Raw genomic sequence first — 27,049 nt, 5'->3', positions numbered from 1 at the left:
TACAACGGACAATAAACATATGGATTTAGCTGCAAAGCAATCGTAGCTTGATCTTCGGATTTCCAATAGAATTTCACGAAAATTCGAAGGATAGAGAGATTGATGTATATATATGTATATATATATATATATACTTAAATGTATCTTACAAAAATATTTACATGTTCTCATTGTGTATATGTAGGTGGCGAACACAAGCTGTACACTTTTTTTATCTCTGATGTTACGCCACCCGCGACAATTTATAACTTACATTAGTGTTGTGTACACATATGTTGTCTCTCTTCTCTTATTACAAAATATCAGCTAAAGTACAAAGTAAATATCAAATGCCAAAAATACGTCTGTTTATACTTTGAAATCGCAGCCGAACGCAATATAAAAAAAAAAGGTTTCCCTTTTGTTTATAGGAGATCCGTACACATATATGTACCCAGGAATTTTGTTAGGACACCCCCCTCCCCCCCGCTTCCATAGAGAATGCATAAATTTTATAATTCAGTTTGTTTTTTTTTTACCAGGTTTCCTAATCACAGATTTCTAAACTTTGATATTTGCTTAAAAACCGACAGTATACTGTTAAAATTGCTCGCTTTTCTTCACTCTATGCGCACATTAAGAACTCCACACTGCATATTTTGCATCTTCGTTCAGGTAGAATCCTATTATATAATCAGATTATATAGCGGATACGGTACACTTCGTACTCCCGAGTGCTCCAGATGTTTTCGCCCTGTCCTTTATCTATAGATTTTAATTCCGCCGAGGATGACGCGGTATCATCCAACTTTTTTGTCCTTCTTTTTCGGTTTTCACGAAAAAAGATTTTCACAAAGCAGCCGATATTTCTGTAAAATTAATAATCAAAATTCTTCTAAGTGGTTTTTTGCTTTCTAAATTCAGTTTTCACAGAGCGAAAATCTGTAGCACGTTAATGCTATATTAATTAATGACACATTAATTAATAATGTCGCAAGATAAAATAGAATAGCTTATCGTCGGCTATTACTGCGAGTTTAATATTATTGACGTTATAAACGTTCAATAGCATTATAAACAGTTCGGAGTACCTACTTATGGTGGACCGCATCCAGTTACATAATTTGTAATCAGGAAACTATACAAGTCCAAGCTAAGAGAGTCTTAATCCATTATGAAAATAACGCTTTTCGCGTTTTGTATAATAAATTAAGATATATATTTGCTTCTTCGCCAATGAAACTTAAAGTATATAAAGCCATGGTCAAACTAGAGATTGAGATTGAGATTGAGATTAGATTGGAATTTAACAAATCAGAAGAAAGAAAACCAATATCAAGTTTAGTGAACTTTGCTTTGATTGGTTAAATTTCAATTCAATTTCAATTTCTAGTCGCGGCTTCATTTAAATGAGTTTATAATACATTTTACCCTTCGAAAATGATTCTAATTGTCACTTGCAACATTACTTCAACATGTAACGTAGTTATAAACGCTACGAATTTCTAATGAACGTTATCATCTAATTGTACTATAATTAATTCGAGCGACACGGTCGGACTCTATCACACCGCGGCAAGTGAATAATTATGACTCTTATGTGCTGTCTTAAATATACAGCATTAACGAAGTAACTTCGTTATTCTTCTTAGTATTCATCATTCGCTCCTCGCGATTTGGAAAGTCTGCGACCGAAAATAGATAAACAATATACGTTATATTACAAACAAAAGGCAACTAACTTACAAAGAAATTCGAACTTGGCTTCTCATAACAAGTAACATGCTTATGTACACCTAATAATCGCACCATTGAAATCTGAAAATTTATATATATATATACACACACACATATATATATATAAAATTTCAATTACATATAAAATACAATGTACATAATTTTAATTACATGCGCGCACATATACCTATTGATGCTGGAATTAGACGACTTTTAAATTATACAAACAAAACATAATCGTTACGATTATTTTTGATCACGAGATTAATACACCGAATTACTAATACATGCGCGAAGGATGTAGCTAACGCTCAGCTCATAATTTGTAACGTAAATCTATCGCTCGGAACAGAGAAACGCATATCCTTTGTGAAACGATAGAACAATCGTGTTTTTCGCGTACTAAACGATAAGATATCGTGAAGCAGCTCTCAGTTACAAAATAGACTACGATTCTTTCGCTGTATTAATTTACCATAATTTACTTCTACGCGTTTTAATACACTTTTTATCATATAGTAGGTTTTGTACTTGAATGAATATTCTGAGCGAATGAAATTTTTGGAGATCTCAACCTAAAAAGGAGGATAAATCCGTAATTAAACGTCGTTGTCATACACCGTAATCTTTTGCGCTTTTCCGTGTAACTAAAAATGTATTGCATTATTGCTTAAATCAAAGAGAATAAAACGTACGGTCACATTGTACCATTTTTATCGTAACTGGTCTGTCTTCTTAGAGTATCTCGATTCTCGTACAAATTCATAAATAAATTTGTTTGTTCATAAATAAGTGTTTTTTAAATAAAATCGGCGTTAAAACATTTGTCGCATATATCGAATGCGTCGCCGGATAAGAAAAATCGAATAATAATATACTTTCACGAATCCCCCAAATAAAACTCAAGTCTTCAAATTTCAACATTTACCCTTTATTATAAATAATTTGCCCTTTTACAATGAAATATAAAATATAGAGAATTCCGCGCCTCTTTCTGCCTTTTTATATGTCAGAAAAACAACACAACACAGTACTCGTTTATCTACGTGTGTCATAGGTTTTGTTACAGTTACCATCTACGAACTAATCTAAATATATAGCATCATTAAATATAGCTATATTGTTAACATTATGCGTATATGCAAATAATATGTACAGATAAGTTGTATTATGCAGAGTGCATATTGTATATAATGATAACTGCTTTTAAAGGGGATATCGCGAGATCTCAGCTGATTCAGTCAGCTGAGTGAGAGCGCGCTTCCAACTTTGTTAACACCTTATTAAAAAATTGGACTAATGCTATATATAAACATTTTAGGGCACCATTTCACCGGTATAAAAAGTGTACGCCATTTGAAATACACTTTTGGCCGTTGCTCTCGAAAAAGGTACCGATACAACTCTCTCGACATATGCTACCTAAAATGCGCATCGCTATATCCTCAAAATATTCAGCTATCACCTTAGGCCACACGAATTCCGTCGAAATACTTTGAGAGAAAAAATCATCGAACATATGTATAGTGAATTTTAAAAATTTACGTGAAAATCCTAGAAGCGATTGACAACGCGAATTGAAAATCATATTTTTCTTTCTAATTATCTAGAAAATTATTGGAATTCTGTACGCGACTTCTTGCCATTTGTATCTCACGTAAGCTTCCGTGCGAAATAATATTTTAGTATCCTACAAAAAGAGACTATAAGAATGCTTCCATCAAGAATATTCATTCTTTGCTTTTTTTTTTCCAAAGAAACGAGCCTAAAACTTTGTCTCGTCGACAGAAGAGTGGGCAAGATAATCGGTTCAATTGAGATGTCGCTCGTTGTAGAGAATGTAAAACGATATCAGTTTAAAACTTAAGAACTTTTAACAATCCTACCCTTTTCTGCCGGTTACGACCTCGGTGCCGGATGGTTAAAAAACGGCTTCTGAGGTTGCCCCGACGACGCCGGAGGATACGACACCTGAGTGCCCGGAGGCGGCGGCGGTGGCGGCGTCGCCGCTGGGAACTTGGTGATCGGCACCGTCGTTCCCGCGGTTGGCGGCGGCAGCGATGGTGGCGGAACGAATTGCGGCGGATACGGATTGGAACCCGGTGGCGCTTGGGATGTCTGAGGTACCAAGAACGGCGTTTGTTGCGTCTGCTTATTGACCGCAGTCGTCTGCGACGACGCGGCGGTGCTGTACATCGGTTGCTGGGACGTGGTCGGCGGTGGTACCGCGAAATTCGGATATTGCACCACCGTGCCAGGTTTGCTCTGGAACTGGGGATAGTGAATGGACGCCGAGCCGGGTGGCGGTATATATGGCTGCGGGGGTAACTGTGGGGGCAATCCTGGGTATGCCGGCGGGGTGGTGATTACTAAGTTCTGAGGCGGAGATTTATGCGCCTTCAGTATTGCCTCCGTCGTCAAACCTGTAAGCAGAAGAATGAGGATGACGTATAAGATAAGCAGTATCTTATAGTAGCACATTATCATCATTCTCTTTAATTTAGTAACTTTTTGAATTCTTCATTTTTCTAAAATTATAATTAATTTCATCTTCTCCGAAACTGCTATATTCTTTTCCACATACATATTTATTTAAAATATATATACCATGCTTGCGAGCTCTCTCCTCCTCGTCATCGCTGAGGAACAATCCAAATTCGCGTTTCAATCGTTCGGTAAGATTTTCTCGTTGACGTTCTACCAAAGTTGGTGCTGCAGACCAACCAATTGCACCCTCTTCTCCTGATTTAAATATTAAATCATTAATTATCACATTGTATAAGTAATGATATTAAGTGCTTAAAAAAATTATGATGTCGTATTTATTAGCAAAATTTATATCAGATACAAATATTTGGAGAGATTGTTACCTTTCTTTTCATCGTTCTCATTAGCAGCATTAGGGAATAACGCCAACGAGTTCATTCCTGTCAACTCGAGAGAAAGCGATGTTTTTGAACCTTCTTCATCGGAACTGAGCGAAGAAGTGCCACTGCTAGCGCTATCCGATCTACCTCGTGCTCCACTTTTGTCCGTAGTAGAAGCGTCATTCGGCGATTCCGGCTCAGTTCCGGTTCCTCCGGATGATTGTTGTTTGCGTTTGCGATATTCCGATATGGATAACTAGAAAAATATATTAATATTTCCATATAAGATCGCCTTTTACAAAAAGAATTTATATATAATAGAATAGAAATAATTTTATGGAAATAAAAACTAAATAATTTTATGAAAATGGAAGTTTTATGAAAATAAAAACAAGAGGAAATGTAGGAATCATTTGGTTTTATGCTATATAGTAGGTATATATTGATGAGGGTAATGGTAATAAACAATGATGAAATAACGAAATTTCAGCAACAAAAAACATTACTACAGTCCTACCCTTCTAACCTTGCGCTTGACGGGAGGGAGAGAGTCCGGTTTAAAAGCTGGTGCTGGCATACTATTCGGTACGACGGTCCTCGGATCTTTTAACCGTTTTATCTCTTTAGGTTTGGTCTCTTCCTCCTTGGCGGGAATCTCTTCTGGCTTCGGTGTTTCCTGAATCGAAGCCGAATCTTGTATTGTGTCTAAACTATGTTCAGAGGAGTCTGATTTTGGTTGAATTACTTGTGATGGCGCGTTAATCTCATTATCAATGTCATTTTTCATTACTTCGGCCGTCGGCTCGTCGTCCAGTTTTGCCTCCAAAAGTTCACGTAGCGCGGTTGACAACATCGACTTTTGCTCCCCGTTCTTAGACCCGTCCACAGCGTCCATACTTATCGTGGATTCTATGATAGCCGCTTCAAAGTCCATCTTAGGCATTTTCGGCGTAGCAGACGAATCGGTCTTCTTGCGAATGCGCTCGCTCAGAGGTGGAATCGAGTGAAAGATCTTGGGAGGGTCCGCGATGGACTCCGCATCCATGTTCGCAGAAGTCGAATCGAAGACAGACTCTTCCGACAAGGCGGCAAAGGCAGACGGCTCTTCCACTTTGCAGACTTCCTTTGCGGGCTCGTCATTCGTACTCTTATCCGTTTCTTTCGTGTCATCTTCTGCAACGATAATCTGTTCCGGTTTAGTATCGGGCTTAGTATCCGATTCTTTGAAAGGTGTTTCTTCGTGATTGATATCAAATAACTTAAAGGAAGATTCGCAGTACTTGTCATCATCCACGTCCTTATCCTCGGAGTCCGAATCCTCTTTCGAGCTATCCATTAGTCCCTCTATTCCATCCATACTCTTATCCTTCTCCGAACTCGTGTCAATCTTCTCCTGATAGTCGTTACCATCGTCGCCCGTGATCTTCTTCATCTGCGCCTCGACGTCAAACTCGTCGATAGATGCGTTGTCGTCTGATTTCTCAGCAATCTCTTCACACTTTGCAATGGCTTCGGATGATTTCTTCTCGTCGTTCGACTTTTCGTTTTCGCTACTGGCAATGTTCACGATTTCAGCAATACCACCGCCGAACTCCAGTTGCATCTCCACCACTCGCTGTTTTAAAATCGCATCGGGTTCTATAGTAGCGATAGGAGAACTGAATCCTTCCATCTCGGTATCGGGTTCATTTTGATCAATTATCTCGACTGTGCCTTTAGTGACAATTTCCTCCTTAACAAAAGATTCTTTCTTGATATCAAAATTGCTGAATGATACTCTATTTTCGACGACCTCTCGAATCTTTTCAATTATTTTCTGATCTAATTGATCGTAACTACATTCGGACTTTACATCATCTCCTTCCCACTTTGGGGAAGCTTTTTCTTTTTTCGTCATAACATCATCTACATCCATTTCAGAAGACTCTTCCGTTTTAATAATATCTGAGCATTCTGTTTTTCCTTCACTTTTTACATAAAATTCTGATTGAGGAAAAATATCAATCGAGAGTTTTTCTTCAATGATTGGTTTGTCAGAATCCATAGATCTATCATCCACTTTAATATCTTCTTTTATAGATTCCGAATCGTAATGTCTTTCATCGGTCTGTTCCACGATAGGCGATTGCACATGTTCTGTATAGTCGTCCTGGAAAATATTGGCAATATTATATCTAGTTTATTTTGTTACGTACATATTACAAATTAAATATTAAATATAATATAATTGCCTTCAGAACCAGACACAAGATATTAATGTGAATAATTTTAATTTATTCGATTAATTGACTAACAAACGTTTCGATCCATGCTTAGGATCCTTTTCAATGTGAAATATGGTATAGTCCGATGAATTGAAGATAAAATTTCTACAATCCAATACGCAATGTTATAATGTGCAGTGTTACAGCCGCATGCGCAATGTTCCAACAAGTATCATTAAGCTTCCAGGTTTACTAAACGAACAATGTTATGTCAGAAGATTAAAATAAGACAAAGAAATTAAAATTAAACTTACATGATAATCGTTGTTGGACACATTATTAGAGATGGTAACTGTTTGCAAGTTAGAAGTCATCTGACAATGTCTGTTACGAAAACATATATATCACGAAGGCATGGATATAAAACATTAAAGAGAGTTCTCAAGGCAATTATATTGTATTTGATTTACTTCATTTGAGAGTCTCAATTTCTATTAAATTGTTTAAATATTAAAATAATGCAAAGATAAATATAAACAGCCTAATGAAGCCAATTATAAGTGTTTAGTAATATATTAAAATCTAATTATTAATCTATAGATTGAAATGTTTGCGACAACTTTGTAGGAAAATAAGGAGAACCATAAGACCATTTAAAATATACATAAACGACCGGAATAGTTATGACAACAGTGGAGCGTCATTGGCGTAGCACACTGAATGCTAAATTTGTAAACGAGGGATCCCGAGTTCAAATCCGTTGATAAACTCCGTTAATTTTTCCATCGGTCCCTACAACTTTATTATACGATATAGTTTTAAAATATTATTATACATCTTATCATATGACATTAGATTTTAATATATTTTAAGCCTTTATAACTGATTTGGAGTTCATTAATCCATTTATATTTTTAATTCTACTATGAGAAAGAGTCTTGATATTATTTTTAATTAGTATTTAATAAAAATACTGAAACTGCGAAACTTACGTCAGCAGAACACAGTGATCTGTTGTTAGGCGCTGCTTCAGTCGGAAGCAGCATGGTCGGTGTCGTCGGCGGGGTGTAATTATCCGACGATAAACTCTCTCGAGCTATTCTCCGCTTTTTAGGAGGTGCTACCGTCTCGCTAAGCGAAGGTGGACTCTCAGGCCGGCTGTTGGGCGAATCACACTCTTCCGAAATCGCCTGGCGCAACCATCGCTTCTTTGCCGAACCTGTAGAGACAGCAGGACTTCCACCATTGCCATTGTTGTTATTATTGCTGGGAATCACTTGCTGTTGCTGTCTACGTTGCGGCGGTGAATCGCATATGCCGCTAACCGAATTGGCAGCTTGCACGAGAGTGGCTAGACTTTTGGCTGCGTAACTCTGCGATAGGAATTCCGCTGAAGCATCTGTCGGTACTGGCGAGAAATGACTAGTGCACAGCGGATTCATGGAATTTTGTAAGGATGGTGGACCGGCAGGTGGTAAAACCGGTAGAGGTGACACTTGAGGTATATTAACTTGTGGCGGATCGGGCGATTCCTTTAACCATTCGTTCATCAACACCTTCTTCGTCTTCGGAAACTTGAAACCCGGAGCCAAGGGGCCGACCGCGGCGGCCACCAACAAACAGGCAGAGGACAACGGTGTCGATGGCGTGGAACTCTGCGAACTGCTACTGGCTCCGCTGTCACAAGTAGGACTTTTGACAGGAGTAGGTTGTTGTAATGGTGGAGAGCTCGGAGGACCGGGAGCGTTAGAATTCGCTAAAGCCAGCAGTAAACCAGCTGCAGTGGGAATTCCACCAGATGATGAGCCAGTATTGCTAGCATCACCCGTCGTGTTCTTAGACGGAGTGTGTAAGTGCGATGAATAGGGAACGTCCCGGCTAGGTGGACGATTCTGACTCAACAGAGGCGGCGACTGCATGGAATTGCTCTCATCTCCGGAGGATACGTCTGACTCGGCGGAGTTCAATCTCGTCCTTCGACTACTGCCCTGCGACTGAGATGAACTTGTCGTCCTTGCTCGACCTTTCCTCCTTCTACGCCGTAGCGGTCGCTCCAAGTTCGTTTGTTTACTACTCTTGGATTGTCCCGTCATCGAATGACTATCCTCGTTGTCGCTGTGCGTGCCACCAGATTCTTTTCGTTGCGCATTTCTCGCTTGTACCTCCTGTTTTCTCTGTTCCGCCTTCTCTAGCCTCTCGAAAGCTTTCATAATCGCCTCCATCTTCCTCTCTTCTCGTGTCATCTTTTTTTTGTCCTTTTTCGTTTCCACCGTCGTCGTCACCGATTGAGTTAAATTAGGTGACGTTTGGGGCTGTGTATTCGTTACCGTAGCGGGGGTATCTTCCTTTGCAACTTGGCGGGTCGTTGTAGTTGTAACCGTGGTTGTGACGGTTCTTCTTGGTGTTGCGGGAGTCACCGTCGATGATGCAGACAATGTTGTAGTAGATGTCGTAGCAGCTTGCGTGACACTCGTAGGAGGAACTATCGGTGGTGTGGAGTCAGTTTCCTCGCAGACTGTATTCCTTCTACCCCGTCGCCTTCGTTCTCTGCCACTGAGTAACACACAGATAAAGATAATGCGAATTACATTACAAAAATATATAAAATATCCTGTACATTTTGTTATTTGTATCGTTATGTGAAAACTTACTCGGCATTTTCGACGAGAGCGCCGTTGCTACCTCTTCTGTTCAGCTGGCTCGCCGCGTTTGTAATTTGACACTCCCGTGGATTATTACACGCGCACACAACAGGCATCGCGGGAGAATTAGGATTGGGTGACAGCAGCAGATCATGCTGCTCGTGTTTGATTGTTATCTCGGCGTTCTTCTCGATTGCACATGTCGTCACAATGTAGAGATGTAGCGTGCCCTTCTCGATGCAATGCTTCACTTCGGCGTTTGGCTTGCAACTACGCCGTACGAACCTCGCGTCATTTCCGTATGTCCGCGTGTCTACGCACACTTCGGTGCCGTCGCGTGGCAGACGATAGAAAAACACGAACGGCCCTGGTCGTTGGACGTGCTGTCTACCACTTTGCGTATACTGCAGTCGGTGTTGTGTGCTGAGCATATATTTGCCACGTAATTCCACGATAGGAGTGTTTAGCGGGAGGTACATTGTCGCCACTAAAAACTGCAGCAAAAAGATTTTTTCATAAATACTTTAATATGCATTTTCTATAAAAATAAAAATTTGAAGTTATTTTAGAATTTAATAAATAATCGCGATAGTGATAAACATTAATGAATAATATCGGGAACATTGGCAAAAGATTAGTACCTATTTCGATAAATCAAATATAGGGTAGGGCGAAGTTATTCCATCAATTTCAATTTTAAAGTAATACAAAATTACGGCGGCAACATATCTCTTTGCATAATCATTATTGCATGACTTTTAAATGTTTAGTATATGTTGTTCAGAGACATAAACACTATTGCGAGAAGTGGATGAAAAATCTCCACTCTACCCTAAATAATATAATTTAAAAATTAAAAAAAAAAAAGAATTTTTAACAGTTTTCATAATATTTTTTCATATATTTTTTTCATATAGATTCAAGCGTTTTACTTACTCTAAGATTATTGCTGTGCACGTTGAGCCGGCATTTACCGGTGGCAACGACGTTCATGTTACTTTGCCTTAGGTCGCTATGCGTGCCGTTGACTTTGATGTTTGATATCCTGGCTCGCAATTCGGGGCTGTAATGATTCGTAACGGCTTCTTCGTATCTTTCGATCCATTGTCTAAGAGGCGCCATGTTAGTGCCCCAGGCATCTTGCACATCGTCCTCTTTGTCTTCCAAACTCATTCTTCTCTTAGCCTTACGTTTCCCGGGTCCACGCTTCGGAGCAGCACTGTTCTCCTTCTTGCGAACGGTGCTTGATTGTCGGGCTTGCGAATCTCTTCTTTGCCTCTTTCCAACGTTATTATTATTGTTATTGTTGTTGTTATTTAACCTTCGCACCTGTGATGATTGGGCAGACGTATCGGATTTGTTGCGCCTCGGAACTTGCGGTTGTTGCTGCGAAAGCGGACGTTTCTTCTGGGCCGTGGCGTTGTTCGTCGAACCGACATCCGTGTCTGCTGAACTGGTGGACGATGTGTCGGAAGACGTGTCTGAATTAAGAAGCTCTTCGCGTTTACGCATTTGCAAGGCGCGTGCTCGCTGTCTGTCCACTCGTCGTGGTCGGCATCTCTCGCAGAGGTATTCATCAGGAATGTTCGAACGGTCAATGCCCATACAATCGACGTGCTGCCATACTCTACGATCGCATAATCAGTTCTCGATAAATATTGTTTTCATCAAATGGGATACGTGACTTTTCAGTATAATTATTTCATAATATAAATACACTAAATATACATAATATACTAAAAATAAAAATTTCTCAATCTATATTCTACATTAGTAATGTGAAAATATTGGTGATACTTACAAGCAACGATCACAACATATCATATATCCGTCATCATGTTCAAAGTCACTAAAAATAATATGAAACACATTATTACCACTAGCCATAATATGTAACATTATATATCATCTATAAAATTATGTTGTTCACTTACCAGATACATCTAGTAACACTGTCTTCGTCATCACCTTCGCCTTCGGGTGCTGTTTCAGTTTCTTCGCCTTCCGGTTCCGCCTCCCGTCCCGCTTCACTACTTATCGCACTGGCAGCATCATCCTCCACATTAGTGTTGGTTGCAACTTCAATTATAAAATATTTGTTATTCCTAACTTCATTAGATTCTGTATTAGAAGTTACATGACGGTTTCTTCGTTCGTAAAGTTTCAAAAATATAGATTTTTGGAAAAAAAAAAAGATAATAAATTCATGACTGACAATAATATTGACATTACCAGGTCCGAAAATGTAAGGATGTTGGGAGGTAGCTGTGGAACTGCCAGCTCCGTTAATGGGTTGCTGCTTCGGATGAGGAGGTGGCGATGGAGGCGGTGGTGGCGTCCGTGGCGGTGGCGCCCCATAATTATGGTCTTGGAGAACGAACTGAAGACACTGCAGTTAAAAAAGAATTTGTTTTAAACCGGAAATCCATCAATAATCTCGAGATACACATAAAAGATACACACATCTTGTAAACCAAAACACATTGAATATGCTTTATAACGTATAGATTTGTACCTCGTAAGGAAGCGGCATTCTTCTTACTGGCGATTTAGGGGTACTTTGCTCCTCTTCTTTAGACATCCGTGACTCATTATCGTTTCTACAAATAAGATTGTTTTATTTTATTATGATAATATCAGATCATTTAAAACAGGTCTGTCCAATATGAGCTCCAGAGCCAAAATGCAACGCTATCGACACAAAAAATTCAATGTGAGTAAGATTTCAAAGACTATAAAATATTGATAAGCGTCACTCAGAAGCGTATGAATACTTTACAGGGACCGAAATCTTATCCACATTGAATTTTCTTACTCTCTAAAAGTGAATTAGTGTATTATTACTGATTACATCAATTATAAATGTAGCGCTGAAGTCATCAGCGAATATTTACTGTTTCTCAGTAATAATACACTGATTCATTTTAAAGGTTATGATTTTCTGCCGTTCAATCTGTAGAAATCATAACTTCTCAAATTGAATCAGTGTATTATTATTGAAAAACAGTAAATATTCGCTGATATTACAGTTATAAGTGTAACACTGAAGTCAGTGATAATATACTGATTCACTTTTAGAGAGTATATTGATGACTTTGTGTTTTGACTCCGGAGCTCAAATTAGACAGGCCTGATTTAAAAGAACAAAGTTAAGTAAATAAATTTATTACAGAGTTCATACTTAAGTTTAAACTTACTTGTTCTCAGTGACGTCTTTACGAGGTTCAATCGTAGTCGAGGTTATCGGGAGCAAGGTTTTTATTTGTCCGGTTTGTTGTCGGATCTGCTGGGTGAATTGCGGCGTCATGACCAGTTGTTTTTGTTGTATCGCTTGCTGCTGAATTTTGATCGGCGAGTTTTTGTGCGGAGCTATCACATTAGACGATGTGACCACCATTTGCTGCGGCAGCAAGGTCTTGATACACGTTTTTTGCGTTACTTGCGTCGCGATCGGACCTTGGGTTTTCGTAAATCCCGTTACGTTTGAACTCAACAAGGGTTTAACGCCAAGGTTGCCGCCAATTTTCTGAGCGTGATTTCTTTGTACAGGTTTCTGCGGCGGAATAGTCTTGATGCATCCAGGCTGTTTTTGCGGAGCATTTTGCGGACCGATTATATTCTGTTGCTGCTGTTGTTGTTGCTGAATAATTTTCACGGGTTGAGGAGGATTGTTATTTCTTTGCACTATAGGCTGTTGAATGACATTATTTTGGGAATTTGCAGTCGTCTTAGCGGGGTTCACTATGGGTTTCTGCGAGATAGTCTTCAAACTTGCTACAGTTTGTGCAGCTTGCGTCTGACTCTTCGATATTCCTACCCTCATCATCGTTTGTTGTTGCTGCTGCTGTTGAACTTTCGAGTTCATCATAACCGGAGTTCTTTGATTGTTCGATACAGGTGCTATCACCTTCGAATGCACATTAGTAATACTTCTTTGAACCTGTAGATTATTCGCCGATTGCTGCTGTTGAGACTTTTGGATTATTTGTTGCGAACCCTGTAACAATTGCACCGACGTAGTTTGCAACTGTGTTTGCTGTTTCGTAAGCACGTTCGAATTTTGCGATGATTTGGAGACGTTTGGCACACTATTGCTCTTGCAGACATTACTTGTCATGGTTTGTAGTTTGGTGGTTTGTACAGTTGCCATTGTCTGAGATTTTTGCAGCCCGGTTGCCGTTGGTTGAGATCTGGCTTGAGATATGACTGCTTGTTGACATGCCATAAAATGTTGCCCAGGTGGTTGATACTTTTGTATACCGGTTACGAGGTTACTAGATTTCGAAACATTATTTATTTGTTGCGTGCTTGACTGTAAATGCTGCCTGCCCACGGCTAGAGATATCTTCTGAGGCACCTGCAACTTCTGTAGACCTTGCTGTTGTGTCTTGAGATTTGGAAGATGATTGCCACTCAACAATGGAACTTTCTGATTGTTGCAAACAGGTTGGAGGGTTGTTTTTTGCACATTCGTTACGCCGACAGGCTGCGTTGTCTTCTGTATCGTCGGATTGCCTAGCTGAATCTTCTGCGGATTTGTGTTGTTCGCTGTTGCCTGATTGTTTATAAATTGACCAGGTAACACTCGTGTTTTCTGCGCACCCTGTGATCTAGATAGCGAATTATTACGTTGCGCGACTATGGTAGATGGGTTAGTGATCACATTTGTCATGGTCTTAATTTTTTGCGCAGATTGACTAGCTGCAATGATGCTGCTTGGCAATGATTTCGTGTAAAATCTTTGTAGATCCTTCACCGCCGTAGTAGAAGTACCCGTGGAGTATACTGGCTGAAATTTGTGATGTAACGTAGTCTGTACATTGCTTGCCATCGTTACTTGTTGTTGCTTACAATGGATAAGGTCAGCGGTCGTAACCTGATTCTTCGATTGATATATCGACTGACCGCTTTGTATCGTGGTCATGGTTGTCTGCCAAGGACAGAGAACGCCGCCACTATTCGGCGATGGCGAGGACGTTGAGTTAGTCGAGGTTTGAGAAGAAATGTTGACCGTCACCGGAACAAGCTGCGTTTGATCAGTGGACGATGGCGATAACTTCTGCGAGATGACGCGCGCTGTCAACATCTCCGTGGTGTTGGTTTGTGAACAGGTGATAATTTTTTGCACCTGCTCCCTGGCGCCTTTAGCGACTGGATAAGTCACCACGGGCTTGACACTTGTGAGAGTAGACGCAGTGGTGGCCGTCGCAGTCTGCTGCTCCTGGTTGCTTGTCGCCTCCAGAGACTGCAACAACTGCAACTTGCCACTATTAGTAGCCGCAGAGGCGTCGTCGCCGCTCGTGATCACCATGGCGTTCCCTGTCGTGGTGATAGTCGTTGCAGTGCCGGTGGCGACTGCAACGGGCTCCTGGGACCGCCATATCTCCTGAGCGAACAGCAACGTCGGTGGCGGTTGTTCTTCACTCCTGTCGCTGTCCTTTGTCGTGTTCTCCACCACCGGCGCAGCTGCGGCCTCCACATCTAGTTTCAGAACAAAACTCATGGTGGTTTCGTTAGCCTGGCCATATTCCTTCTCCACTTCCGCAGACGCAGACTTCGTCGTCCCAGTCGCCGTCGAAACGACAGTTCGCTCCGCTTCGTCATCATTGTTATCTGTGGCTGGTGTGTTCTTGTTGATGCGACCATCACCGCCGATCAACGAAGATGCCGGGGGAGGTGGGCCAGGCCCTGGGGACAATTGCTCCCCACTGCCAGCTGTTCCACCCCCCGATAACTTGATTACCGATGGGGTCGACGTTTTGGTAGCCTTATGAGAGCACGCCAAGTGGAAACTCGCGAACGAGTTTAGCGACCGGTCCAAGGACTGCTGGCTATCGTCCTCGTCCGGCTTCACCAAGTCTAGTTCTCGATTTGGCTATTTGAGGACCGTGGACCATAGGCTGCAAGAGAAAAAAAAATCAAAATTATGATTACAAAAGTCGACACGTGAGATGTTTTATTAAATAACAATGTGATTTTACTTTTCTGTATCTCGCTTGTGTCAATTGCGAAACTAACATCAGAGGGATTAAATTCTGTTAAATTAGATTACAACGCGGTATATATTTCATTTAAGTGAAAGAGCCTCTCGACCCGCTAATTTCTACAGTCCAAAACGCATTTACAAGAAACGTTTCTTTGTCAATCGTAAAAGGCAATTTAATCGAATGATTTTAATTCATCGAATGATTCATGCATAATTAAGACTAATCGAGAACTGAAACGCGAATTACAATTTGTGACATGTTGCTAAAAATTCTTTAGCTTTAACAAGATCTAACGCGATCATGATGATCGAGGCATCAAAGTTCTTTCCCCCGGAAGTTTCCCAGTTGGAAAACCGATGGTTAAACAAGAGATTGCCAGTTTCAAGAACATTTGACAGGTAATGAGGGAGTTGTCTCGAAGTCGATGCGAGAGCACCGAGAAAGACGGAAATGCGCTTGCGAGAGATTTCTGCGGAGCGCAGATTCCGGACAACTTTCTCGACAAGTACGCGACGTTGGCTGTTCGGTCATTGATCACTATTGCGCGCGTTTTGCGTACCTACGTTGCTCCTGTCCATATTAGCACGCGCGCTATCGAAATACAAGGCTGCTTTACTTAACTCGATAAAGAAACGAGAATTTTTACGAGCACCGAGCTAGCAGATCGGCAACGAACCTTACCGGTCCGCATTATTTCTCGTAAATGAGCAAAGATCAAGAATTTTGTCCTCAATTTCATTTAATCTGCAAATTTATAAATCAAAGAAATACTACTTAAAAAAAATGAGCTATTAGAGCCGCGCTAGTTAAGTTAAATGCGATTTTTGTGACTGGGATTGATGAAAAATCGCAATTAATAACTAGCGGCTCTAATAGCTCATTTTTTTAAGTAAATATTTGAATTTATATTTCAAGAGCCTATTTATATTGTTTTTTAATTGTTAAATCAAAGAATTTTTCAAAGAAATAAAGAAGCCAAATATCGAGGTAGGATCTTGATGCTTAATAATATTTCTAACAATAAGTAATTTTTAAATACAATTAAGATGTATTTAAAATTTAATTAGAAATATTGTTAGGCACAAAGATCCAGCTTCTATCATATTTGGATGCTTCTTTACTTCTTTAAAAAATTCTTATAGTTACATAAACATTTTTTTATGTAACTGAAAGAATTTTTATTATTTGGCGAAGTTTATAAAGGTTCCAAAAATATTGCTTGCCGACGATAACCATGCTTAGTTAATCTTGCAATAAGTTATCGCAAAATATTACACTGGGAAAAAAGTTGTTAACTTGACTAAATTAGTTGTCATTATTTCTTTTGTTGGAGAACGCATTAAGTCAAATATAATACAAAGAAATAGAACAAACTAAACTAAAAGAAATAAAAACTAATTTAATCAAATTAACAATTTTTTTTTCTCAATATACATAAAGTCCAGCTCTACATAAAACTGCAAAAAGTTTAAGATTATCTCTTTCTCTCTCTTCCTTTCCGAGTTCAATCGTATTGTAAACTTGGGAATTGTAATATTGCGAAAATTATCGTTAACCTCGCATTCGAAATCGAAGGTGCAGGTCGAAATTTCTTGCGATACCACATTATTAGAATATCGCGAGTATATTCACGGCCTCGTTATGCAAAAGAATGAGCGACACGTGCGCGCTATCGCCAGAGATAACGGATTACGACGAATTCAGTGGAGCGTACTATTTACTCAGTTAATTACCATACACATCCGCTTATGTTTGACACGACTATGCGACACACGTCTGCCATTTGCGATCGCCTCCACCGGGAGCGATCTCTTCTCCATTGCCACGACCGTGTAACATTCAAATATTGAATCAGGCGAGTCAAACGGAGGAATCGTGAATGAAACTGTTGGGAAAATTCATTTACATTCAGAATCGAACGCTACGTTCGCCCATTGACGATACCCACATCCGGATATACAAACTCGGGTGTACACAAACTCGCAATTCTCAAGCAGTCTGACGGAGAAAGCCGAAGCATCTACATGGCCTTCAACGATAATAATTCCTTGCTGGAATCGAACGACCAAGCAAGCGTCAGTTAACCGAGGTTGTGCGACGCGGCGAGGCGGCGTTTAATTTTAAACGGCATCCGCGAAATGAATCACCACGGTATTATTCCAAATGGCCGCGAAATCTCGTCGCAATTCCGCGATTGCGACGACGGGAAGAGACATAGGATGCGTTCCACTTGACGCTCGCGAGGCTCAGGGAATTATTTCATCCTTGTTGTTTATCAAATGTTAAACAAGGACAAACAATGCTCGCGAACGTTGTGAGCGCTTAATGGAACGCACCTGTAATGTAAAAGTATCAGGTATATTATTGTAACATGACGGCTAAATATAGAATAACTGGAAGAAATGTTTTGTATATGTGAGTTACAAAAACTTTTTTCTTTTTAATTTAAAATTTTTGTTGTTCTAATCAAAATTTGATTGAAATAACTAAATTTTTATTAAAACAACAAAAATAACTTACTTTAATTTATTTATGCTCGTTTCTACCACAATTGTAGATTAATTTTAATCTCGGTTCAACTTACTCTTCATCTTTTTCTAGTTCCAAGGATTAGAACAAGAAAAGTAAATTAAACCTAGATTAAAGTTAATCCACATTGTTAGAAACGAGCATTAAACTTATAAAACTTCCTTTTTAATTAAAAATTTTTTATAAAGAATTTATTCTAACCAAATTTTGATTGGAACAACAAAAAATTTAAATTAAAAAATAAGGAAATTTTTGTTACACATCACGCAAAACATTTCTTTCAATGTAATTTGGGTTTCTAATTAGTGGTAAATTTTTAATATTGGCTTAAAATTTAGGGTCGATCTCTGGTTGACCAAACATCATCATTACTTTGAACGACTGCTGCATCCATGGAAATGTTACACTTGGAATTCTTACATCATGGAAGGAGACAGCGGCCCGCGCAATATAAGTAATGTCCGACTAAATATAATGTCCGGATCGCGCGGCGCTAATTCTAAGCATTTGTACTTGTCAGTTATATTCGCGGCACGTAGAATATTCCGGAGCCACGCCGGTGGTCCTTTCAAATCTTGTCGATTCCGCGACGTATCCGAGACTCGCCTCTTCTTTCCAAAACTCAATCGCAATGTTCGCCGTCGACAATCTCCGGTTCTCGATGCGTTAGATATTAACGAGCTGCGACGTTTCCGCTTGCTGTATGAATTCGATAGAGAGTCTTTTAACGTTTCAGTCTTGAAGCAAAAAATGTTGATTCGCCAGTCATCGTGAAAGGTTAAAAAATTGAAATGTGAACGTCGGCTATTATCGACAGTGATGCCAACGATCGATAGTCACCGCCGCGATACCGGGATAGAATCGAGAAGTTCGCAACGAGTACCTACAATGTCATTAATTTGAATTATTTGTAATCATATCTATAGGTCGCCACTACTCCATCGCTAATTTGATTAAAACAATGGAGTTGATCAATTTAACTTAAGAAAAGGTATTAAATTTGAAAAGATATTAAATTTGAAAAGGGATCAAATTTAGTTCATTATTTACTAAATGCATACGTTAATATGGATAATGCAATATTTACTTTGAAACTAATCACAGAAATGGATTAATTTTCTGACATCCATGAAAGTTAAAAATAACAAAATACTATTTAACTCAAAGGCTTGAAATGCCATTAGAGTCCGACCGAAACTTTTACCGAAATCGAACCAAAACACTCGATTACATGTCAATTTCAACCGAAACCGAAACCAAAATTAAAAAATAAGAATCCTATAAAGGCCATATGTATAGACATGTCCATATATCATATATCTTTCCTCCTAAAACTTCCTAAATATCATAATTTATTAAAATAATAATCAAATTTCGGCCGAAATCGAAAACCGAAATTTCTGGTGTTGTATGTTAATTTTGGCCAAAGAATAAAAGTACTTCTTTTTTATAACATCATAATTTAATTATTGAAACAATAATTACATATACTAAAATTAATATTTATAAAGAACTCTATATGGTTTCAGTCGAAACTGACACGTAACGAGTGTTCATTTTCAGTTTCGGTAAAAGTTTCGGTCGAACTCTAGTTGCTATTGCATGCACCTTTGATATCTAACAGTAAATGCAGACTCGCGTAAATTTACCGTCAATATTCCGAAGGGGACACGCGAGGAGGAAATTAGAAAGTCTCGGGATTTTCAGCGTATCTCGCGGGCGAACGCGTGAAAGATTGCATCTGGGTGGACCTTAAAGAGCCCCGATTTTGCGAGAGCGGCGAACCTTTTCTCTTTCTCGTGACCGACTTTGGACGTATTGTTCATTCTCGCGAGCAAGAGAGAGCCGTTCCGCGGCGAACAACAATTGTAACGCCTCAAAATCGCGCGCCCGCGATAGCGGGAGAAAGTATCGGATTGTATTTAAAATAAAACATCGATCCGAGTATCCGGCTGCGAGCATTTCTTGCAAGGACAACAACGTGCGGATAAAAATTGCCAGCATAAAAAAGCTTTTACACGCATTGGAGATTATCCTCTCAGAAAGGATTTCTGATAACAAGATAAAAAATTTCTTGACATACTTAATCTTAACGTAATCTCATGCAATATAAAAAATAAAACAATATTAAGATTAAATCGATAATTCCTATTCTCCTCCCTCGAATTAAATAAGATTAATTTTAAACAATAATAAGATTGAAAGACCGCTAATGTTAAACATAATGCTTTAAATTAAGAAGCGCCATAACGGTCAGAACGTTAAGATGTTGAACTATTGTAAATTCATTTAAATGAATTAATTTCAGAAATGATAATTGCGTGCCGATATGGTTGTCGGACTTTCAACGCAATCAAATCTGAAAATATTAATAATCCCCCCAAATTTCCCAACTTAAAAACTGTAATAAACTTATTGCGAAAAATAATGCCTCGGCCGGGAGACGAACCCTTTAAATTAATTTTAAAATACATCATTTATATTCGTACGCATTTAAATAAAAAACTAAATAATGTAAATAATAAACTACTTTAGGTTGAATTGAATACATTTTCTTGAATTAAACTGTTTCCGTCTCCAATGAAATATTACAGCAGTGGCGACCTACAGAAGTGCAAACTAACTAAACTAAATAACTCCAATTGGATATAATTTGATATTATGAATTTAACAATGTTTACCCGATGTTATAATTCACGACGCTACGGTATTTTACACAAAACCGACGTCCAAGATTATTTTATCCTAGATTTAAGAATTTTCCATTAAAAAATAAAATATTTCTTTATTAACATAAATACGATTGTTTCTATGTCGATCTTATTTTACGATAAATCGATGCACTTAATAACGCATTAAATCCGGAAATCCTTTTTGTGAAGACTGTAAATTGTAGATTAGAATTCAATCAACTAGAACAAGATAGATTAAAATTAAAATAATTTGATTGGTCAAATTCTAACCTTCAATTCGCAATCTTCAATCTCTAATACGATAGTTTAATGTAGATTAATATCTACTGCACCTGTATCTTTGGAATATTAATTACTTTATATAATATAGCAGGAAACATCAATAAATATATGAATGAAATGTATCGATTATACATATCTCTAGTTACAGATAGTTATATCTTTTTTCAAAACTTCGTAATGAACCTTTAAAAATGTTAACTTCGATATTCCATTTAAAGAGCTAATTGTTTTAAATATCGCATTAAATTTTTACGAAACGCTGTGTAATTGAATAGTAATGGAACGTAATTTAACAGAAGCGATAATAAAAATAATTAGCTTTTAAAAATTGAATTCTGAAACCATTAAAAAAAAAATTGCATCGATAACGATGCGATACTTTTAACATTGTTGCACTTTTAAGAGTGCGAGAGTGAATATCGAGCTTCGAAAGTTTTGATCGCGTCTCCAGACTTTAGTGGCTAATCTTTCAAGACACCACGCAAGGAGGAATCGATCCTTATAGTTAGCTTCAAGCGCTCCACTCAACGGCGTTGTCGCGCGCGCGAAATTAACGAGTTCTCGTGGCGGCCCCGCGGCGAAGTGCAGCGCACCGCTGCACTTCGCAGCGGCAGCGGTGGCGTCTCGTCTCGTTGTTGGCAGCAATGGGATCCGCGGCGACCTACTTCGCGTACCTCGACCCCCTCGCGCATCGATTCGAACCGAAATTATTTCCGACCGATTATTGTTCAACCACCAACCCCTGCCGGTGGATGCCTTTCCTCGAGCGCGTTTCCGAAATAGAAATCGGATGTATTTTTAAATCAGACTGTGGTGGGAATTAACATTCCTGACAATATAGATTTCCTCTGCATTAAAGAATTTTCGGAGATAAATCAATTCCCTATTTTAGATTAGATCGTCTTCTAATCTGCAATTTCTATTCAAATATGACGCGAAATGTTATCTCCAGAATTTTGATTTGACACGACAGGTCAAAACGGATTGGCCATTGATTGACGTTACACACACAGAAAAATATATACTGTATAAGTTCATATATCCACAAATCTATCATAAATTCGTCACAAGCATCAAATTTATTCAGAAATATTCTGAATCTTATAAGTTTAATATATTATACTTCGACTAAGATTATTAAATTAAAACAAATTCGATTTGCTTGTCATATAAAGTCGCTTCTTCGATTTTATAATATTCTTCAAAAGAAAATAAATTCTTAAGTACATAATAATGTTTTTTTTAAATTTGTGATAAATATGTTTTAAGATTGTTATCAAGAAAATATTCTTTGTTAAAGATTACTTAAAATGAAGAGAGTTAATTAAGTAATTACTGTTCTTAGCAATAGAATGGCATTTTCTGTGTGAGAACTTGGTGAATATCGATGAGAAAAATCGAGCTTTTTCGGAAGCAAATGCGTCGATATCTTAGTGAGGCACTGTATTTCTGCAACGTAAATTTCTTTAGGTGCGGCAAACGACAGCGCGAAGGAGCGTCTATTACGCATTTATCTGTTGGAAACAATGACCTCATCGTGTCGAGCGTTACTATGAATTATTTACGATCACGCGTGGAAACTTCTTTGTTTCCGAGCTACTCGTACAATATACATATGTAGATTTAAGTATTACACCGATCTGCACTTAAAGAGACTTTAAGTGCACAATAAAACTATTCTTCTTTCGATCTCGTAATGATAAAAAAAAAAAATTAATTTTAATGTCTTCATTAAGCGAAAGATTATGAACCTCGATTTCGTAAAAAAAGAAACTGTGACAAAATCCCTGAATTACAGCGAGATCTTTCGTTTCGACAATCGATTAAAATTTTGTTGACATAACACAATTATGTTGTATCAAATATATGAAAATGATGAAGTAGAATTGTATAGTGATTGCAATGCATTTTAATTCATCGGTAATTACGAGATAGCTGCTTCGGGATTGATGTTTATTTCTACCAATGTAGATTAACTTTAATCTCGGTTTAACTTACTCTTCATCTTTTTCCCTAATTCTTAAAACAAAAAAAATTTCTTAGAACAAAGATGAAGAACTAAATGAACTAAGACTCAAGTTAATGTACACTGATGGAAATGGACATAAGAATCACGTAAGTTTTGTTGCGAGTAATTTCGCCGATTAAAGTTAATCGGAGTTCGGTCGAGGTCGCCTTGAGAACTTAAATGGATCGCGTCTCCTTATACGCTCGCGGCGGAATCTGTGAAGTTAGCGCATTCTATTAATATAAAAAAAAATACTGACAGTTCCAGTAATAGTTTCCAGCTCGGTTTCCAGCAATTTTCATAGTTCTATAGTTTGATAGTTTGATATCAAAATAAAAAAAAATTCCTCGTTTTTATACTAAAAAAAAAAAAAATAGTACATATACATTCCAATATTGGTTTTTTTTATACGGAACTATTTTTTATTTTTATAAAGAACTATGAAACTATGAAAAGTGCTACTAGAACTGTTATTACTTTTTTATATTAACAGAATGTTGTATTAACTTTACAGATCCACATAAATTTAGGTTATGAACGCCATTCTGTTAATATAAAAAAAAAATAACAACAGCTCCAGTAGCATTTTTCATAGTTCTACAGTTCCTTATAAAAATAAAAAAAAGTACCGTATTTTTTATACACTGAGAAAAAAATATCTTGATTTCAAAGAAATATTTCTTTGCTCGTATTCAAACAAATTATTACTTTGGATCAATGAAAATTTCTTTGAAATTAAAATATGTTTTTTAAAGTAAAAAAAAATATCTTAATTTCAAAGAAATTTTCATTGATCCAAAGTAATAATTTGTTTGAATGCAAGCAAAGAAATATTTCTTTGAAATCAAGATATTTTTTTCTCAGTGTATCAAAAAACCAAAATTAGCACAATGTATTTTCAATTTTGATCTTTTAATATAAAAAATGTGGAATCTTTTTTATTTCTATAAGGACTTGTAGAGCTATGAAAAATGTTACTGAATTTATCATTATTTTGAATATTTTTTTTATGTCAATACAATGTCGTGTGCTAACTTCACAGATCCCCGCGGCGCTATCAATTGCATTACTCGCTCGCCCGTCGTTTACAAGCCGCTGCCGTTTACAACGAACGGATCGCGCATGACGCTTCCGCTGACCCCTTCGGGGTCTGCTCTCCCGACGGTCGACGTTGCAGGAAAACGATGTTGCTCTCGCGCGCGTGCGCGACTCCGCGGCGCGCATTCCGTCGCCGTGTTAGCCAGCCTGAGCGTAACTGCCGCGCAAACGTCACGGATGCAGGACCGGACTTGATACAGCCAACTTATCTCATCATCGCGAATCACTTAGGAAGACATTCGTAATTCGATCTTACATTTAAAATTGTCTCGAGTACGATCGTGAGATGTTGTACGATGGTTTCATTGGCTTGATGGAAGTCTTAAGATCACCTAAGATCAAACTCCGATCGATCTTAGATATAAGATCTGTGACTACCGCTCTTAATTCTCCGGAGTTGGTATTAAAATCTCTGAGACAGTTATTGATGCCGGGTCTGTAAGACCCATGCATTTAATTACGTCAATTAAAAGACATTAATTAATTTCAAAGAACCAAAATGACGTATCTTACATAAAAAAATTTGAATACTAAATATACTTTATTAAAAGTAATTTAAATTTACAGATGAATATAAAAAAAATTAAATCTTCACATTTTTGACAAAAACTTTATTTATAAATAAGTTATATATAGATCCACTTCAGTTTCGGAGTCTTTAATCTTTTAAATCGAGATACTTCTGAGAGTCGACAATTAAATCTTGCGACACATATACGCTTACGAATGAAAATGGAGAATAAATCGTTATGTTTTTAGAGATCGAAACGTTGCTGTCCAAGACATTCTCTATTCCGATTCTTTAGCATCCTTACTCTCTAAACCTTTTAGAGTGAATCTCTAAAGAATAAAATCTCATTCTTAAAGATTGAAAATTGAGCCACTTCTTTCAAGATTGACTCAATTTTCACTCTTTAGAGTGAGATTTCATTCCAAAAAATTTAGAGAGTAGAACTTTTATAGAAGAAATAAATAAGAAATACAGTAATTTTTAAAAAATCAAATGAAGTAAACGTAAGTCAAGTCTCATCTTCTCATCTGAGGGTATACGGATGTTCGAATCCGTTCCTGTGTTCACAGCATGGATGATGGCACAAGAAGGGGATAAGAGGGAGCTTAGCGGGAGGAGAGAGCGAGAGGAGAGGCAACTTAATGGCGAATACGCATATACATGTAAATCGCGTGTCAGCCTAGGCCATCTAATGATTCCAGCATTATCCACAAGCAACCGCAGGCAACGTAAATCGAATGACAGCCCCACGCTGCCATGGCGACTGTCATTAAAGATGCAGCACTAGAGCACTCGGATGGAAAATGGACTACTACTCGCAAAACAGAATATCCGGGAGTTACGCCGGACACAGATACTTTCTCGAAACGTAAACTTTTCGAATTTACTTGAAAGCATCCAACGTTTATCCGCGAACCGAGATGAACTTAGTGCTTATCCTAGCTTACAAGACTTACAGAATTTAGAATCAAGATGCTTTTAATAATCCCCATCAAGATTCCCACGTCATCCGCAACTAACTTCGCGTCTTATTCTTCATTCAGATTCAAACAGACTCGAGTACAACTTTATTAATTACAAATATATTTATGATATTAAAAATTCTTTATCCCGCCAGAATCATTCCTGGTAATTGTTCTTGTTTTCCAAAAAAAAAAATCGGGGGAAAAAAAAGGTGCGCAAAGGACAGCCTCTGAAAAAATTTCTAACAAGGGCGACTCTAGGATCCCTCGAAAGTTGGTAGGTGTGGTTTTTTTTAGCAGCTTGCGGTGGCCGGAAAATATCGATTGCGCGGATACGCGGTTAGATACGCGTCATCTAGACACTTTCGGGTATATAGTGTATCCGCATGCCCCGTGCACCTCGCTATTTCACCCTCCCACCCTCCGGCCGAGTGCACCTATGACTAGTTCCACGCCGTTGAATAAACGTTCCGTTTCTCGGTCGCTCTCACTTCTTCCTCGCCGCCTGTCCCCTCCGCCCCTCCCCCCTCGACCACCCCTACGTCCTCGTCGCTCCTTCGCCCCCTCCCCCCCTCCCCCTGCCGTTCTCCACCTTTCTCGTAGCACGCGCATGGGTATGGGTATGCAACGGCGTGCAGTGAGCCGTACACAAAGGCCTGATTGCCGGACACCCGGTGAAATATGCCAGTCCCCGCCAATAACCGGTATCTCGCTGCCCTCTCTTCACTTTTACGCTGTCTTCGCTGCGGGTTCACGGAACGCGACGACGGGGTGGAGGAAGGAGATGGAGAACGGGGGAGGGAGAGCACGGAGTCACGGTGGAGCGGTGGGGGAGGAACAAGGGGGACGAACACCGATGGAAGTATATCGAGGTACAAGAGACAATGTGACACGAGCTGGATACTGATGCTACCATAGGAAGGATACAGAAAAAGAGAAAGAAGGGAAGCCATACTTGTTAAAATTGGTTTTATTCAACACTTTCGGGATGGCCACAGTTGCACGTTGGAACGAATAATCGGCAATAATCGTATGGAATGGGTAGAATTATTATAAATAAAAAGAGAAGAAAAAGAATGTAATTGAAAAATATTTTTTTAAATTTCCAGGAAACATCGAATTGTCGAAAACAACGTCGAATTATATAAATATATAACTCATTGTTTTATTTAGAGATTTTTATAATTCATTGGACGAATTTAAATCGTACGCTTATACAATATGTAATTCCTTATTCAATAAAATAAAATTTAAATATATAAGCCAAAGGGGGGGGGGGGGAGAGAGAGGGCATTCTCGGACACGCTTGTTCCGGCATTCGCGTGAGGTTGTTTTCATGATATAGTTGTGCGGGTAGTTCGATCGAAGATAAGCGGAGCGTAGGAGGTAAAGCTAGGTGAGACTCCTAGGGCAGTAACGCGATACTGAGAGGTACCAACGTTACCGCGCAAAAATCACGCTTAATGCTCGCTCTATATATTCATGTTATTCTGCAAATAAAAGCTATTCTGCGACTACGACGTAGTTGAGGTAACTAAGATAAAAAAAAA

The 27,049-nt window shown here is 38.6% G+C and overlaps 1 protein-coding gene across 1 annotated transcript; it reads right to left on the bottom strand.

Annotated features, from left to right (window-relative positions):
• Positions 1-3,469: 3,469 nt before the first annotated feature.
• upSET (SET domain-containing protein upSET) lies at positions 3,470-16,107 on the bottom strand. Its single transcript, XM_018449354.1, has 14 exons — positions 16,093-16,107; positions 12,627-15,304; positions 11,945-12,029; positions 11,662-11,818; positions 11,364-11,508; positions 11,231-11,278; positions 10,366-11,056; positions 9,439-9,923; positions 7,780-9,340; positions 5,329-6,732; positions 5,101-5,259; positions 4,587-4,839; positions 4,324-4,458; positions 3,470-4,139 (listed from the first exon to the last, which is right to left on the bottom strand). Exons 1-14 carry the CDS (start codon positions 16,105-16,107, stop codon positions 3,616-3,618), a joined length of 8,340 nt encoding a protein of 2,779 aa, XP_018304856.1. The 3' UTR covers positions 3,470-3,615.
• Positions 16,108-27,049: the final 10,942 nt, after the last annotated feature.

This window comes from Mycetomoellerius zeteki, unplaced genomic scaffold (assembly GCF_001594055.1).
Source record: "Mycetomoellerius zeteki isolate Tzet28-1 unplaced genomic scaffold, Tzet1.0 scaffold244, whole genome shotgun sequence".
NCBI classification, from domain to species: Eukaryota; Metazoa; Arthropoda; class Insecta; order Hymenoptera; family Formicidae; genus Mycetomoellerius; species Mycetomoellerius zeteki.
The sequence above is the reverse complement of the archived record's forward strand: the minus strand, read 5'-3'. Positions and strand labels throughout refer to the sequence as shown.